General features: G+C 42.5%; 1 protein-coding gene across 5 annotated transcripts in view; it reads right to left on the bottom strand.

Annotated features, from left to right (window-relative positions):
• LOC144010444 (pleckstrin homology domain-containing family G member 1) overlaps nucleotides 1–14828 on the bottom strand; it is an 89450-nt gene that overhangs the window by 44481 nt on the left and 30141 nt on the right. Inside the window, exon 1 of one of the 5 annotated variants that reach the window (XM_077510775.1) lies at nucleotides 10013–10255. The exons of 2 other annotated variants lie outside the window; for them this stretch is intronic. Coding sequence is in view for 1 of the 3 variants with exons in the window: in XM_077510773.1 (XP_077366899.1) it covers nucleotides 5242–5251 (10 nt within the window). In the remaining 2 variants the exon portion in view is untranslated. Of the gene's footprint in view, nucleotides 1–5241; nucleotides 5591–6774; nucleotides 6843–10012; nucleotides 10256–14828 lie in introns of those variants that run through there. 2 more of the 5 variants (XM_077510776.1, XM_077510773.1) reach the window with 2 other exon arrangements.

Below are 14828 nucleotides of genomic sequence, written 5' to 3'. Positions count from 1 at the left end.
AGGTGGGGGCAGCTGATGTGGTGTGGACAGAGGCTTGGCGCTGGGGTAGCCACTTAGAGTGCCTCGTTGTCCATATAAAAAAAAAAAAAAAAAAAAAAAAAGACTGGTGCTATAAATACTTGACTACATTAAACCCAATTCCACCACTGTTGCTTTCATAAACAATGGATCTGACTACATGCTGAGTGCATTCCACAGATGTTTAATTCAACCTTGGTGGTCACTGTATTCTCTTTTCTAGGCCAACTGAGCTCACCGTCTAAATACGACATGTAAGAAAAGATACCGTAATATTACAAAAAATGCAGAATATGTGCAAGCGAGAGAGGAGGAGGCCCTGAAGAATGAAAGTAGGATGAAAAGACGTAAAGGGAGGACAAAAGGTCAAACGCCGCCCACTCCCTTTGCCGTCTTTCCTCCCATGTTTCCTTTCTCCCACTCGTGACAATCCCGCAATTTCAAGCCATCCTTTTATAGCTTCGGAACTCTCCAAAGTCCAAATTTGAGGTCATGAGCAAGACGGCCCCCGTGATAGAGATGCAGACTTGATCTCAACTGACGCTAAGGACCTTAAAGTGTCACTCAGGATTTCACAGCGGCGCACAGGGGCAGAGGCCTTACAGAGGAGAGAGGCCAGAGGTGGGAGAGGCCAAGGGTAGGATTGTAGTTTGGGGGCGGGGTTTGCCACATGGACCAACGTATCATCTGTCCCAACAAAGATCTGTGCTGACTAGGCAATCCGTTACAGGTTTTCTTGTGGAGGATGGGCCAAAGACCGCATTGAACTGGCGAGGTTTGATGTTTAAACGGTGACTTGATCCAACTTAATGGAGTTTATTTGGTTGTTCCATAAAAACAACACAAAAAGACTTTCTATGAACACAAATGCATCCAAACCTAGAAGTAGATTTACAAACTGTAACATAATCATGTTAGCTTAGCCATATGAAATTATCTGATGAGTGCATATAATCGACAAATGATTTTATCTGGGAAAACAACAGAAAAATATTTGCATTTAAATTGTGATTTTAATCCTAATCACACATACAACATCTAATTTTTGCCGAACAGACAGAGTTGCTGCTTTGAGTTAATAAAAGCTTCATTGTGCAATACTCTATGATCTGTTGGACTACTTCTTACTCAATGCAACAGAATTTTCCAAGTGCCAGCTATTTCATTACAAAAAAGGCACGAAACATAATAGAAATCAATAAAAACAGCCCCTCCCTCCCCACTCCTTGTACTCTTAGTCCACCAAACGTGATTAAATGTTTTCAATAAAGATAAAAGTAGTGTTAAATGTTCATTAGTCATTCATATGTATTGTACACATTTTTTTTGTATGTTTTTTGGGATGGGCGTGTACCGAAACAAGGAATCGTATCAGGCCGGTACCCAACCTTATGTCAAGGTATCGATACTTACAATGGTGCTGCCAGGTCCACTGGGAGCAAATATTAAGGACAATTTTTTATTTTTAAGGACATTTTAAAAGGTAATTTTGAAGAAAGTTTTTATTTATTTATTTATTTATTTATTTTAAAGGAAATTTTAAGTTTCTTTTCAAAGGATTTTTAATGGAAATTTAAGAAGGAATTTGACTTTGTTTTTGTTTTGTTTTGTTTTTTTAAGGAAAAATGTAAAGGAAATTTTAAGGAATATTGATTTTTTAATTTTTCAAAGGAAGTCTCCAAGGAAATTTTAAGCTAAAGGCTATATTTGTTCCTGGGTGGAGTTTGCATGTTCTCCCCGTGTCCACATGGGTCTTCTCCGGGTACTCCGGTCTCCTCCCACATTCCAAAGACATTCATGGCAGGTTAATTGGCCGCTCCGAATTGTCCCAAGGTGTGCTTGTGAGTGTGGATGGTTGTTCGTCTCTGTGTGCCCTGCCATTGGTTGGCAACCAGTCCAGGGTGTAGCCCGCCTACTGCCCAAAGCCAGCTGAGATAGGCTCCAGCACCCCCCGTGACCCTTGTGAGGAATAAGCGGTCAATAAACTAGATTGATGGATGTTAAGTAAAGGTTTTCTTTTTTTTTTAAATTTAAGGAAATTTCTAACAAAATTTTAAGGGATGTCTACTCAACAGTTGAGTACTCATACTCGTATTGGTCTGGAAGAAAAAGGTATTGAACATCCCTAGCTATTCTCAATAAAATGTATATTTGTTAATGTTTTTCGTTGTCTGGAACAGATTATTTTATAACTGTTGTAATCCAGACCCGCAATTCCAATTGCTACAAAACCTCCACCCATTTATAGACGTGTTTTGTTTAAAAATATACTCTGAAAACACATGTGGAGTATATCATATCCTCAAACGTCCTTTTAAATGATTTTTGCGCGACCCACCCAAAATGGGTCCATGACCCACTATTTGAGAACAACTGTCCTATGGGACTAGATAGTACTTTCATTTACAGAATTTCTGGAACAGATTAACCACTAATAGTGTGACTCAATAGACTGCTGTGGTTTTAACTGCCTCAGAAAAAGTGGTTAAAATAAACACACACAGCTTCGACTGATAACCACTTGCAAATGTTTTTGTTTTTAATTTCCTGGCAGTGAATGATAAAGGTCAACATGCACAAGTGCAATGACTCATAAATTCCCTTAATCAGTTTGCGCTGACTTCCAACAAGTTTCACTTTTGTTCATGACATGCAGGTGAAATCTGCAGCGTCGCGCCCTGGTGGGAAAACATCCCAGCGCAAACTTACACCGCCTATTTTTAGGGATCGCCGCCCTTTTGGGACACCCGTGCGACCCTCGTCTCATTCTCTGACCTGATTGGATTTCAGCCCGCTGGAAAACCGCACTGCCTGACATTTTCCACACACATCGAAGAAGGATTATTGATTAGAACAAATGATCTCAAAAAGGGACGTGCCCTCCGTTTTGACCCTTCTTCGTCACCCACTCATGCCTGATGTTTTGTGGTGGTGGTGGTGGTGGTGGTGGGGGGGGGGGGGGTGCTCGCTATTGTCTCCATCACCTCAGAACCGAACACTTTGCCCCAAACAGTAATTACACCCCCTCTTTCCTTGCTTTGCCATTTGTAGACCCCCCTCCCCGCTCCCTTCCCCAATTGGGCCACCCTTAAGGCTCTAATTTGGGTCACAGGCTGCAGAATGGCATCCCAACACTCCCAGTGAGAGGAAGCTGGCGTGTATTGGCTTTCATAGTTGAAAGCCGTTAAACTCATAAAACTGTTGTCATGTGTTTGATTACTACGTTGGAAAAACTGATGATTTTGCTCTTTTTATTCCCTCAGTCAAATTCATTATGTTTCAAAGCGTGAGACAGAGAGCCTTTCTTCCACGTACATAAAAGGACCAGCCCCCCACATTGACACCCCCATATGCAGCAATTTGCGGTCGTTGTTGCTATACTGTGTAAAAATAGGTTAGACAACATTGCAATGTTACACTCACTCATGCCAACATTTTCCCACAATCACTTAAGCTAGCAGCTACTTATGTCCTTAGAAAACATTTACAACCACTTTTTTTTAGACCCCTAGATAAACATGTAACATTTAGTTTACATTTTGTGAAATTTCAGTTGATTTGTGAGCACACGATTGTTTTTTGTAATACTGTCCCCACATTAATACAAATGTCTTCATGTTAATTCTTGCCATAGCAAACTTAAGCTAACAAAGTAGATGTCATTTTCAGTGTTTGTTTCTGAAGCTGCTGATACTACCCAGAATTCCTCATTTGTCCCTCCATTTGGGGAGGTGTGCCTCAAAATTGAAAACAGATAAATTCAGAATGAACGTTAAAAAAAATGGAACATTTCTACACACTGTCCCTTTAAAATTGTATTTTGAAATACCATTAAAAAAAAAAATTATCACCAAGCATTCCCCAAAGCTGAGGATAATATTGTAAAATATTCTCAGATTTCTGTAGTTCGCCATGAAAGTGGACTGATTGTCTTTGTTTTGAACCAAAATAAAACAACTACTTTTACTTTACAAAACAATGATCAACATTTTTGCCCATGTTATTATTAATATCGGTAATGAATTTATGTTTGTGCCCTGTTGTTTTTAAATTGTCCTTAAAAAAAAAAAAGATGGAAATTTAAATGTCTAAATCATCTTTTGGAAAAAGATAACAGATTAACTCATTCACTCCCAGCCATGTTCACAGAAACAATCCCGTTCGCTCCCGGCTGTTTTACTGATTTTGCAAGGCCCACAGAATATTGTGTTCTATTGCTATAAAAGCATGGAACCCATCAAAAGAAAGATTAAAGTCTCTTCTTTCATCAGGGAAAAAAAAGTATGTTTCTATCTGTTTCCGTTTTGCAGCAATTAGCATTAGAAGAGAGCTAAGTTTCATCAGTTTTCACAAATCTATTCAAAATTGTAAGTATAATTGAGCTTTTTTTTCTTCATGGCCCTGGTTGATCTCCTTTCCTCTGCGTTCTTTGCAGTTGAGAGGTTCCATCAAAGCCTTTCTGTATGCTCTTGCATAAAAAACAAAACAAAAACGTCTAAATACGTCTTTGGGACACTTAGAGCATTAAAAAAACGTATTTATACGTTATTGGGAGTAAATGAGTTAACGATTGCTGTTTATGTTTACAACATTTATAAATCTAAATCACATAAAAAATAAAAAAAATAAAAAATCACACAAATTAGACTTTAGGCTCAAAGTGACTGAAACTACATTTCTGGATGACTAAAGTATTCCCCAAATCAAACCGATAAAAACAAACAACAAACCATAGAAATCAGCTCAAGTGTAGGAGTAAAAATTAGTATTTATAATGCTGCAGCTGCACAAATTTCACTTTAATTAAAAAAAAAAACAAAGATTATCAACTACAATTGTGGACCACAAATGCGTTCAAAACACTACACAAGACATTTGGACTATGATAAATCCAATGTGTTCCACATCAGGAATCAAAATCCACATCAGGTCCTAATGACTCAGCGGGATTTGAACCTGCGAGAAAGCAAACGCGCTCCTTTCAACGCCCTGCGGAAGACAACAAACGCAGGGACGGTGTTCCTACAACAGGCCGGACGCTGTGGAGCCACTTCACACACAACTGTCAACTGAGGACCAAATATCACATGCACACACCACCAAAAACCAACACCGCAACATCACACAACTAATCATGTCAAGTTGTCAGAGCTCTTTAGCATTCATTTTGTTTGGAGTCAATCTACAAAGGCATTCATGTTGTGTGTGTATTTTTATGCTTACCAGTCGGCATGGTGACAAACAAGTTTTAAAAGTGCCCAAGTGAAGGATTTCCCCACTGCATCACATAGTATTCCAAGAAGTCGATTCTCTCAAATGACCCACATTCTTCCTTTCATAGTGAATCCCTTCGCCTTGCTCAGCTCACTTCCACTCAAACATTTTACACTGCGACTTGCTACTGTGTCCTTTGGGTCAGTGAATTTCCGAGGGGGTTCCCTTCCTCGCCCCGCTCTTCATCCTTCCCTCCTGTGGCAGCACATCCACCGCACGCTTGAATGTGTCTAAAAGTGTTCCGAGTGGCTTTCAATGAGAGAGTGTGTGCGTGAATGGCCTCTGCTCCTTCCCTGCTGGCTCATTCCCCTCCCCCTGACTCCTCCCCACCCAGCACTCCCAAGCCACAAATGACAAGGAGTTCTCCATTAAGTTCTCTCATCTTTTCTCTCAACGTCTGAGACTTCATGTACAATCAGACTGTAACGCTTTACATGGTGCGTGTCTTTGTGTGGGAGCGCTTGATCAATAGTCTGGCTCAAACAAAAGCTCCAAGTTCCAAGGCCAACGCAGCATTGTGAGCAACATCAGAGAAAACTCAACCAGGACAAATAAGTGTTGGAAAAGACGCGGGAGGCCAAGACGCATCATGTACATGAATGTTAGGGCGAGGGGGGAAGTAATAACCCACGTCTCAAACTTTTTGAACATTTGTGAAACCTCTCTTTGTAAAATTCCATCCATTTTCTATCCCTTTTAACCTCACTGGGGTCACAGGTGAACTGAAGTCTGTCCAAGCGGATTTCGATAAGTAACGAGGTACACCTGTTCTAGTTGGCAGCCAATCACAGGACATGTATAGACACTCATACTAATTGGACAATTGGAGCCTTTTTGAAATGTGGTAGAAACACCCACACAAGCATGGACAGAAAATACAAACACCACACAGATTGTCTAGAACTGGATTTGAACCCTCAAGCTCAGAACTATAAGATATATGTGCTAAACACTCACCAATCCTACCTCCACTACTAAAATCACAGACTGTGAGAGTCTTCAGATTCTCTCTTGACCAGCAAGATGACCTGGAAGTACCGTTTGAATGATAAAAATTAAGTCGAAAACCAGAAAAGTAAAATGCAACCGAGTGAAAAATGTCCACAAATTTGGAAAATAGGACCCAAAAAAGTAAATGATAATAATTGTGCACAAAGCACTTTACATTGCATCACATTCATCCATTCACACATCATATAGCATTCAGTTTTTTGCTCATGGACAGCGGTGGGTAATCCAGGTCCCGAAAGTAAAAACCCTGCCACAGTTTGGCTTTAGCCACAGGTGCATCTAATCAACCAGCAGGTAAACAAGTTACCAATCGGTCAAGTAGAACCTCCTGTGACTAAAATACAAAAAACTCAAATAAAAAACAAACAAACAAACAAACAAACAAAAACAAGCAAACAAACAAACACAATGTACATGCACAGAAAAGTAGTGTCTGTATGTGACTGTTTTTTTTTTTTTTTTATCACTCACATCACGTAAGACGCACATGGTCTCCCAGGCGGAGAAGTGAACCCACGCCAACCGGCATCGAAGGCAAGTGACGGTTCCACTCCTCCACCTGGAGCCCATCTGTATGTGACGGCATGGGAGGCCGGGCCTATTGAGTGACATCACAATCAAAATTGATATGGACTCTTATGCTAGCACTAGCTCTCTAGCTAGTGCTAGCAGTCTTGTACTGTATGCTAGCACTAGCTCTCTAGCTAGTGCTAGCATACAGCACAAGACTGCTAGCTAGTGTGTTAGCTCGTATTGGGCAGCATCAGCTGGACAACAGCAGCCCAATCTGCGAGGAAAAAGAAGCTTATGTGTCAAAATAGTCTAAGGACAATGTGTTGACGCGCACAGACGGTAAGACTGAGAGTCCCAGCAGCATGTGGCCACCCCCCAGCTCCCTACCAATACAATAATCAAGCCCCCTCTCGACCATTCTCCGTACCCCAAGAAGCACGACCCTTATTTAATGGCCTGAGGGTCCGCTGACCCACGAAGACCTTAAAGCTCCTCTCTCAATCCAAACGCCTTCCCCCAAGCGTAATGAGCACCTCGAACTTTGGTAAACACACGCGGTGGCGACAGGCCGAACGCCTGGCTTCAGCTAAGCGCGACCAGCTGATGACAGAGAATTGCAGCGGCGGTTCTACCTTATCTGATGCCCCGTGTTCGCTCCCTGGAAGATTGGTTAACAGCTTCAAATCACAACACGTAAACACAGGTAGACAAATTGGCGAATGCTGCGGAATTGAAGTTTTCGCGTATTAGAATTGATGAACTAGGAGTACATCTAATATAGACTTTAGCTTGAGCTAAAGCAAGTTAGCAAAAGCTAACTTCAGCGTAAAAAAAACAGTTATTTAGGATCATATACCACTTTGGATAGTTATGTCTGTTGGGACTTAAGTTTGTTTCAACTGTCGCTCACAAGATTTACCACATAGCACAATTTTAGCTTTCCAAACTCTTGTATAGGTTATCAACTGTTTATTTTTAGATATAGGTAAAATCCCCCCATTTTCTCTTGTTGTCATGTCAGCATGTGCCACGTGTGCAAGTTTTTTTCTTCTTCTCCCCCCTCCCTCACGTCTTCCCATCTTATCTAAGATCTGATAAGTGAGTAACGACTGTCATTTCTGTCCGGTCTCCCTCTGTTGGTCATTATTTTTCATGTTCCTTTGGAAGGGTTGAGCCTGTAGTGTTAAGTCAATTTCATTGCTCTGTACTTGTGCATGTGCAATCACAATAAAGATCTGTTCATTCATTTATTCATTCATCCATCAATTTTTACCAAAACCCTAAAAGTTCATTTGGAAATAATCCACCAGAAGTGCAATGGTCCCTCAGTTTTACACAAAGAATGACGACTTTAAAACAAACTTTAATTAAATCCTAAAAGCAGTAGCAGAAAAATGCAGCCTTCATGCACTGAGATTTCAAAGTGACTTGAACTGAGGCTCTCAGGCTCTTTTGGCTATACTGTTGTTCTAGCATGGTCACTATGGCGACAGCAAGCGTTCATCCCCAAGGCAAAGTGTCATGGTGTGAGGATAACAGCGAGCAATTGCTTGTTGCCAATAAACTACTTCGTTCCTCATCACGCTGGCCCAGTGTAACTCTAAAGCAGTGGACAGGGTTCACACACATGGTCTATTCAAAATTTACTGCAACGCACACACATGCAGTATTTACTTTTGAACAGCTAGTAAACACGAGCCTTAAAGTAGCCTCTTGAGAATGCTCTCGAGTTGTGTAACGATACGACATATACGAGTCAGAATAGGGCACAAGAAGAACGGATGCAAAGAATGAGCGAGACTGTGAATAATGACACAAGTTTGCGGGTGGTGGAGGTTGGGGGGGGGTCATTCATACACAGTTTCCCCCTCCCTTGGAGACCCTTGCTGTGCTTGTGACAGGCCAGATGGATCATCTGCAGACACTCATTTTTATGCCATAGACGCACACACAGAAAACTCACAGGGCTCTTTGTTGTCACCATCTTTAATTAATCTCGCTTGTCCACTCACCTTCCTTAGAACTTAAACACTGGACAGCCATTACAATCTCTCTCAATCTCCCATGCTCTGTCTGAAATCCAAGTTGACATTAGAAAACTCCATCCTGTAGCTATTCAAAGAATAAATAAGTGGTAATTCAGTTTGATCGATTTTTTTCCTTTCCCAGATTTTACAGGGTTGCAAGATTCTCGGTTGGTATTCTTCAAGGTTGTCGGCTGTCTGCTTACAGTGCCAAGACAAATTCAGGAATTTGGGAGTTTTGCCGTCCTCCTCAAAGACGTTTCATTTCAAAGAGAATAGGAGTCCAAAGAGAAATGAAAGGAATGTCCGGCAAATTGAGGAACCATCCTAGTTGAATATATATACAAGAGTATAATAACTGCAGGGTGGCACCATGGCTATACTGTATCCCATCACAGGAAAGGCAAAAAAAAAAGTACATTTGAGTTGTTGAGAGTATACAGTATACGGATATGTGGAGGAAGCTGTGTTTGGCCTGAGATTAAAAATGCAGGACGAGGGTCCCGCTCCAGGAAAAGGAGTCCAGCAGAGCAGGGAGCGAGGGACTTTTTGCCATTAAGGGGAAACACGTGACATGTAGCTACTAAAATACACCTTCATGTTAAAACCATAACACCCATGTTTAAGTAGAAAGTATAGGCAATTACTTCACTTAAAAATGCCAACATAGTGGCTGAATGCAATGTTCTAATTATGTGCCACAATGGTGTCAACCACTGTCAGCCACAATAAATCTGTCCCCTTGGTGTGTGTCCCATTTGCTCGCTGCCCCAGTTCACCAAAATTGGGACGTGTGTGCACCCCAATTGGTACGAGGATTGCTCTTTTACTTAAATGTGCTTCAGGTAAAGATAAAAATGCACATTAGTTGAGTTTCAAAGCAAGACAGGTCTTTGGACGATATTATGAGTATTTTAAAGCTCAAAAGGCCAATGAGGATCCAAAGTGTTATTTTGCAAGCTGTCTAATTAAATGAGCAGGCACAGGTGGCATTTAGACTAAAATGCAAAGTTTTCCCAGCACAATTGGAGGTCTAAGTGGCTTTTGTGGAATCAGACAAGCCAAATCATACTTGGACTTGACTACATGAGCCCAGTTTGTTGTTTTGTTCAACACTCATACTGATGTTTGCCCGCAATCACCTACAAAGACAATGACAAGCCGTCACTTACCTCCGAGTGAACATTCCCTGGACTAGCCTTGCCTCCGATGCTGGTATCCCAGTATCCCTTTACACGTTAATCCCATGTCCGAGGGTTTGAAGTAAAAATAAACAGAGTTTTTGTCAAGGCGATCCAAACTGTGCTCTACACCTGTATGAGGTCAGTTCCGATAGTGAGAGGCACTGTGAGAAAGTAAGAGAGCCAGGGAGATGGTTGGAGGGGAGATTTGGATCAGATCGAACCAACCAAACTGACTGCCCACTGACTCAGAAGAGGGGGCTGGGGAAGACAGGGCGTGAGGAGCTTGCGCATCTGAGCAGCCCACTTCCTGACCAATTACTGCTGCAAGATTGGCTCCTCTCACTTCGTCTTACCAACTGGTCTCCGCGCTGTCCTCCCTTGGGGGATGGCCGCAAAGAAGCGGGGAGCAGCCAGGACTGCGGCGGACAGCTGACCCAAAATGTGATGAGAGTGATCTAGATTTACGGCTCCAGGTCATGTGGAAGAGAAAGGAGGGCAAGCTGCCAAACTGATTTCTGACTTGAGTGCAGACATCCGCTCTTGATTATTGACTACGTCGGGGTTTCAATCAGCAAAGTCAAGGGTACATGAGATATTGGCTGTAGACCCCTGGTACTTATAGGGTTACAGATGAGCAGGAGCCTATTCATCTGATTTTGGGGAAGAGGTCAGGTATACCATGGACTGGTTGCCATGCAATTGCAGGGAACTTGGACACATACCGACAACGTATTCTTTTGAATTTTCTCGTTCATCCAGGTCATTTCAATCTCAGGGCATAGAGTTAAACCAATTTCCAATGTAACCAAAACAGTCCAATTGTGATCGATTCAATGCCCTGTGACCTAACATGTGTGTGTTTGGAATATGACCACCGCAGAGGAAGGCCGGAGCTCAGATTCGAACCACAAACCTCCTGTGGGGCAGACGTCAAACCACCAAGCAAAGGAGTAAGAGTAGCTTTCAGACATTTGGCCCATTATCCCCTTTAACAGAACCTGTCAGTCAAAAGTCACCGTCACTGGGGCATGAAGTCGATCTGGCAAGAACTGTGATATAGAAAACACCTCTTTCACTCTGCGGTGTCGAAAGCAATTGTTAATGTCTGGCAAGTATTTTACATATCACACCAGACACTGGTTCTGCCTTCCTCACTCATCAAAGTATCTAATTACATAACCATCCCAAGGTCTGTGCAGGTTTTCGAGGTTTCGCTGTAAATGATCAGGATCGTTATCAGAGCTTGCTGATGAGCAGATCCTTTGAATCAGGTGTATTGGAGTAGGGAAACCTCTAAAACTGTTTCTCAGCCCCGGTACTCGAGTACCCCTATCCAACCTGTTTTTCATCTCTCTCTCAGCCAGCACACCTGAGGATCGTTATAAGGCTTCATGCAAGCTGAATAGCTAATCATTTGGAACACCTGTGTTGGCTGTGGGAGACATGGAAAACAGGCTGGATAGGGGTACTTGAGGACCAGGGTTGAGAACCACTGCTGTAAAACATGCAGGACCGCAGCCTTCGAGGATCAAAGTTTGAGACCTGTTCCAAACCAAACAAACACACTGTTGTATATCTTGGAACAGAAAAAGATCCTCCCCACAATGTGTTTCCCACAAAGGGGAACGCATGTAATAATCCGACATGTCAATGGACAGTCCCAAAGATGCCAAATTAAGATTCAGGGGACAATAAGGGGTCTAGTCCAACTCCCGATTATTTAATTGGCTAACAATACTTTTTTGTTGATATTGTGTATTTTGTCCCAGAGCAAATCCAAGTCCAGAAAGTGAAAAACCCTGCCACTGTTCTACTCAACTGGTAGGTAAAGAACGGCGTTTATCTTGTGAATTATACACTGTGGCAGGACTTTCTGGACCTGGATTTGCCACCTCTGCTTAGATACAAGTAATACCAGCAAGCAAAGATCAGGAATCAGCCAGCTCAAAGGTACACAAGTGTTGAGGGAGAGCCATCTGGTCATTGTTCTGCATTCTGCACCGAGCAGGATGGAGGAAAGTCCCCTCAATGGGTGCCGGTGGCTGCTGTTCCTGCCCGCCCAATGCAAAACTTCCTGATACGGATAAAGTTTCTCTCAATATTTTCTCCATCTCTTCAAGTAAAAACACAAGCACACGTGTGTTCACTGCTCAGTTACAGATGGTATCACACCTTGACCTTTGATAACCTCACTGCTGGAAGACCTCTTAAAGACACCACTGAAAACTCCCGTAGCGCATAGTTTCAAGTCAATCGACTCCTGAAGTCTGGAGTAGAAGTGAACAGTGTAAACAAAGGAGATGCGGGTCAGGTACAAGCTACTATTATCCCAAACCTTGAAAAACCACAAACAGCTACATAGAGCCGCAGTAACTCAACACCACACCTTGCACTCTTGAACGGAAACAAAGGCAGACAATGGTGCCATTTCGGTGGAAAACAAACCGATAACCTCCGATCATCCATTCATATTGTTACATTTAGCATATAGCTTATTAATCAAGGGTCTTCTTCTTCTTTTAGAGTTGATTAAAGACTCTAAATTGCTCAAAGGTACAAGTGTGAGTGAAAATGGTTTCTGTTTTCAGCCAATGAATCTTTGGAGCAATGAGCGACGCAAATGATCAGCTGCAAACTGTTTCTCCAAACAACAGGAAGAACAATCACCCCACTGCTCCACCCAATTTCCTGTATGTCTCATGTAGTTGTTTACAGATGAAGCTATCAACCAGGATGCGAGATCATTAGGCAGGTGAATCATGCTCATGTGACGGCCTCGTCACCGACATTGATTTCAGCGATGGTATCTCCCGTCTTCGCGGACTTCCTGCGGACATATGATGACCGGTACAGGAAAGGTTGACGTCTTTGTTGTTCTACTAGCTTGGTGTGATGCTTGTCACTGTTGTTTGTACTGTGGCCACCTTTCATGAGTCATCTGTTCGCCACGATAAAGTAATAAACCGCAAAACAACCTTTGGTTTGTAGGTACTGCATTTAATGACACAACATGCTCTCGCTGTCTGATTGACCTCATACAAGACTCTATAGAAGCTCTGGCAGTTCAAGTGCACAATAAATATTCCACGCACTTTATAGAGTGACCATACGTGTCAATCTCCGGTCCTAGAGGGGCCTCAGTCCTGCAGGTTTTGGAGGGTTCCCTCTTCCAATCCAACCTGATTGCAACAGGATTGTTATCAGGCTTATGCAGAGCTTGCTGATGAGTGGATCATATATCAGCTGTGTTGGAGAAGGGAAACATCCAAAACCTGCGGCCCTTGAGGCCCAGACTTTGACCCCTATAGAATACTGTAGACCAAGGCTGGGCAATCTCGGTCCTCGAGGCCCGGAGTCCTACAGGTTTTGGATGTTTCCCTTTTTCAACACAGCTGATATATGATTAGCTCATCAGCAAGCTCTGCATAAGCCCAATAACGATCCAGTTGATTGGAATCAGATTGTGTTGGAAGAGGGAAACCTCCAGAACCTGCAGGACTTCGGCCCTCGACACCTGGCCTACCTCTGATCAGACCATGTTTGGTGGTCCAACTGAATCCTTTTTATTCTTGACTCATGTCACACTTTTCATACTAAATACTGAACACATGGGCTCACCGTAGCAGGGGCGCAAGTGTCAGCTTCACTTTTAAAACCACACCATCAAAAATAATTTTCAACTTCTTCTGTGAGTTCGAGATCTGCCAACAAAAACTCACAACTTATGATTTTAGGACTGATTCATTCTGGGATATTATTCCATCAAAAGCCACTAATTAGTCATTTTACTACTTGGCGGTCTACTCTGAAGGGTTTTGGACTCATTTTGAAGGCTTACTAGTTTGGTCTAGTTGGAGACGACTAGCACTAGGTTTGTGCATGGCGGCAATTAACACATTCACTGCCATAGACGGCTTTAGACGTCAAAGATTAATTTTTACTGGACTGGAAGTGACTCTTGAACTTTTAATGTTTATTTCCATAACTTCCTAAAGGACAAGTGATAGATACTTAAAAAACAAAACAAAAACACTATCGTCCCGGAACGAATTGTCCTCACCCTTGGTGGCTACACTGTATTGACATTGTTGAATGCCATAATCTTTTTTTGAATGAGTGCATAATACGGATTTAAGAACAAATTTGATGGCAGAACTGTTGGAACCTGAATTTAATAAAGCCACGGGTGAGTACAGCTATGTGAATTATTAGTTGGTCTCCTGCCTGTGTGGGTTTTAGTGGGATAAATAGGCAGGAGTGTGTGTTGGCAGCTTTTCATTGACCTGCGGAGGCTTACTTTCCCTCATATTCATATGGTGCTAATACTCTGTGGTTCCCATGCCAAGCTCGAGCCTCGCTCTCTCTCTTTGGGGAACCTAAGATGTCACTGCGCACAAAAGAAGCCGTGAAGGCCGTCCAACTCAAGCGGGGGCTATTATTTACAGTAGCAAAGGAAAATGGCTCCTCTCAGAAACACCCCCGTCAGACGTCTGTCTCCTCGTAATGCTCCCCTTATTTTGCCCTTTTCCAATCCCTTTCTTTCAGTCGCCATCCTCTTTTCTCAGCCTTCGTGCTATCCGCCAATCAGTCCTCACTTACCGCCGAGCCACGTCTCCCCCGAGATAATAAGGTAAGTGGTGGGTTTTGTTGCCAGTGAGCCCAAAATTAGAGGTGAGCCCTCAACTAAGGCTTTTCAAATCTTCATTGAGCCCTTTAAACCCGACCCCCCCCCAAAAAAAAATCCAATCTGATCAAGGGAAGAAATTCTTTGAGGTGAACATAGTCCAAAACAAGTAAGAGCTTT

Source organism: Festucalex cinctus, chromosome 21 (assembly GCF_051991245.1).
Source record: "Festucalex cinctus isolate MCC-2025b chromosome 21, RoL_Fcin_1.0, whole genome shotgun sequence".
Lineage (NCBI taxonomy): Eukaryota > Metazoa > Chordata > Actinopteri > Syngnathiformes > Syngnathidae > Festucalex > Festucalex cinctus.
Note: the sequence above shows the minus strand (reverse complement) of the source record. Positions and strands in the feature narration are given on the sequence as shown.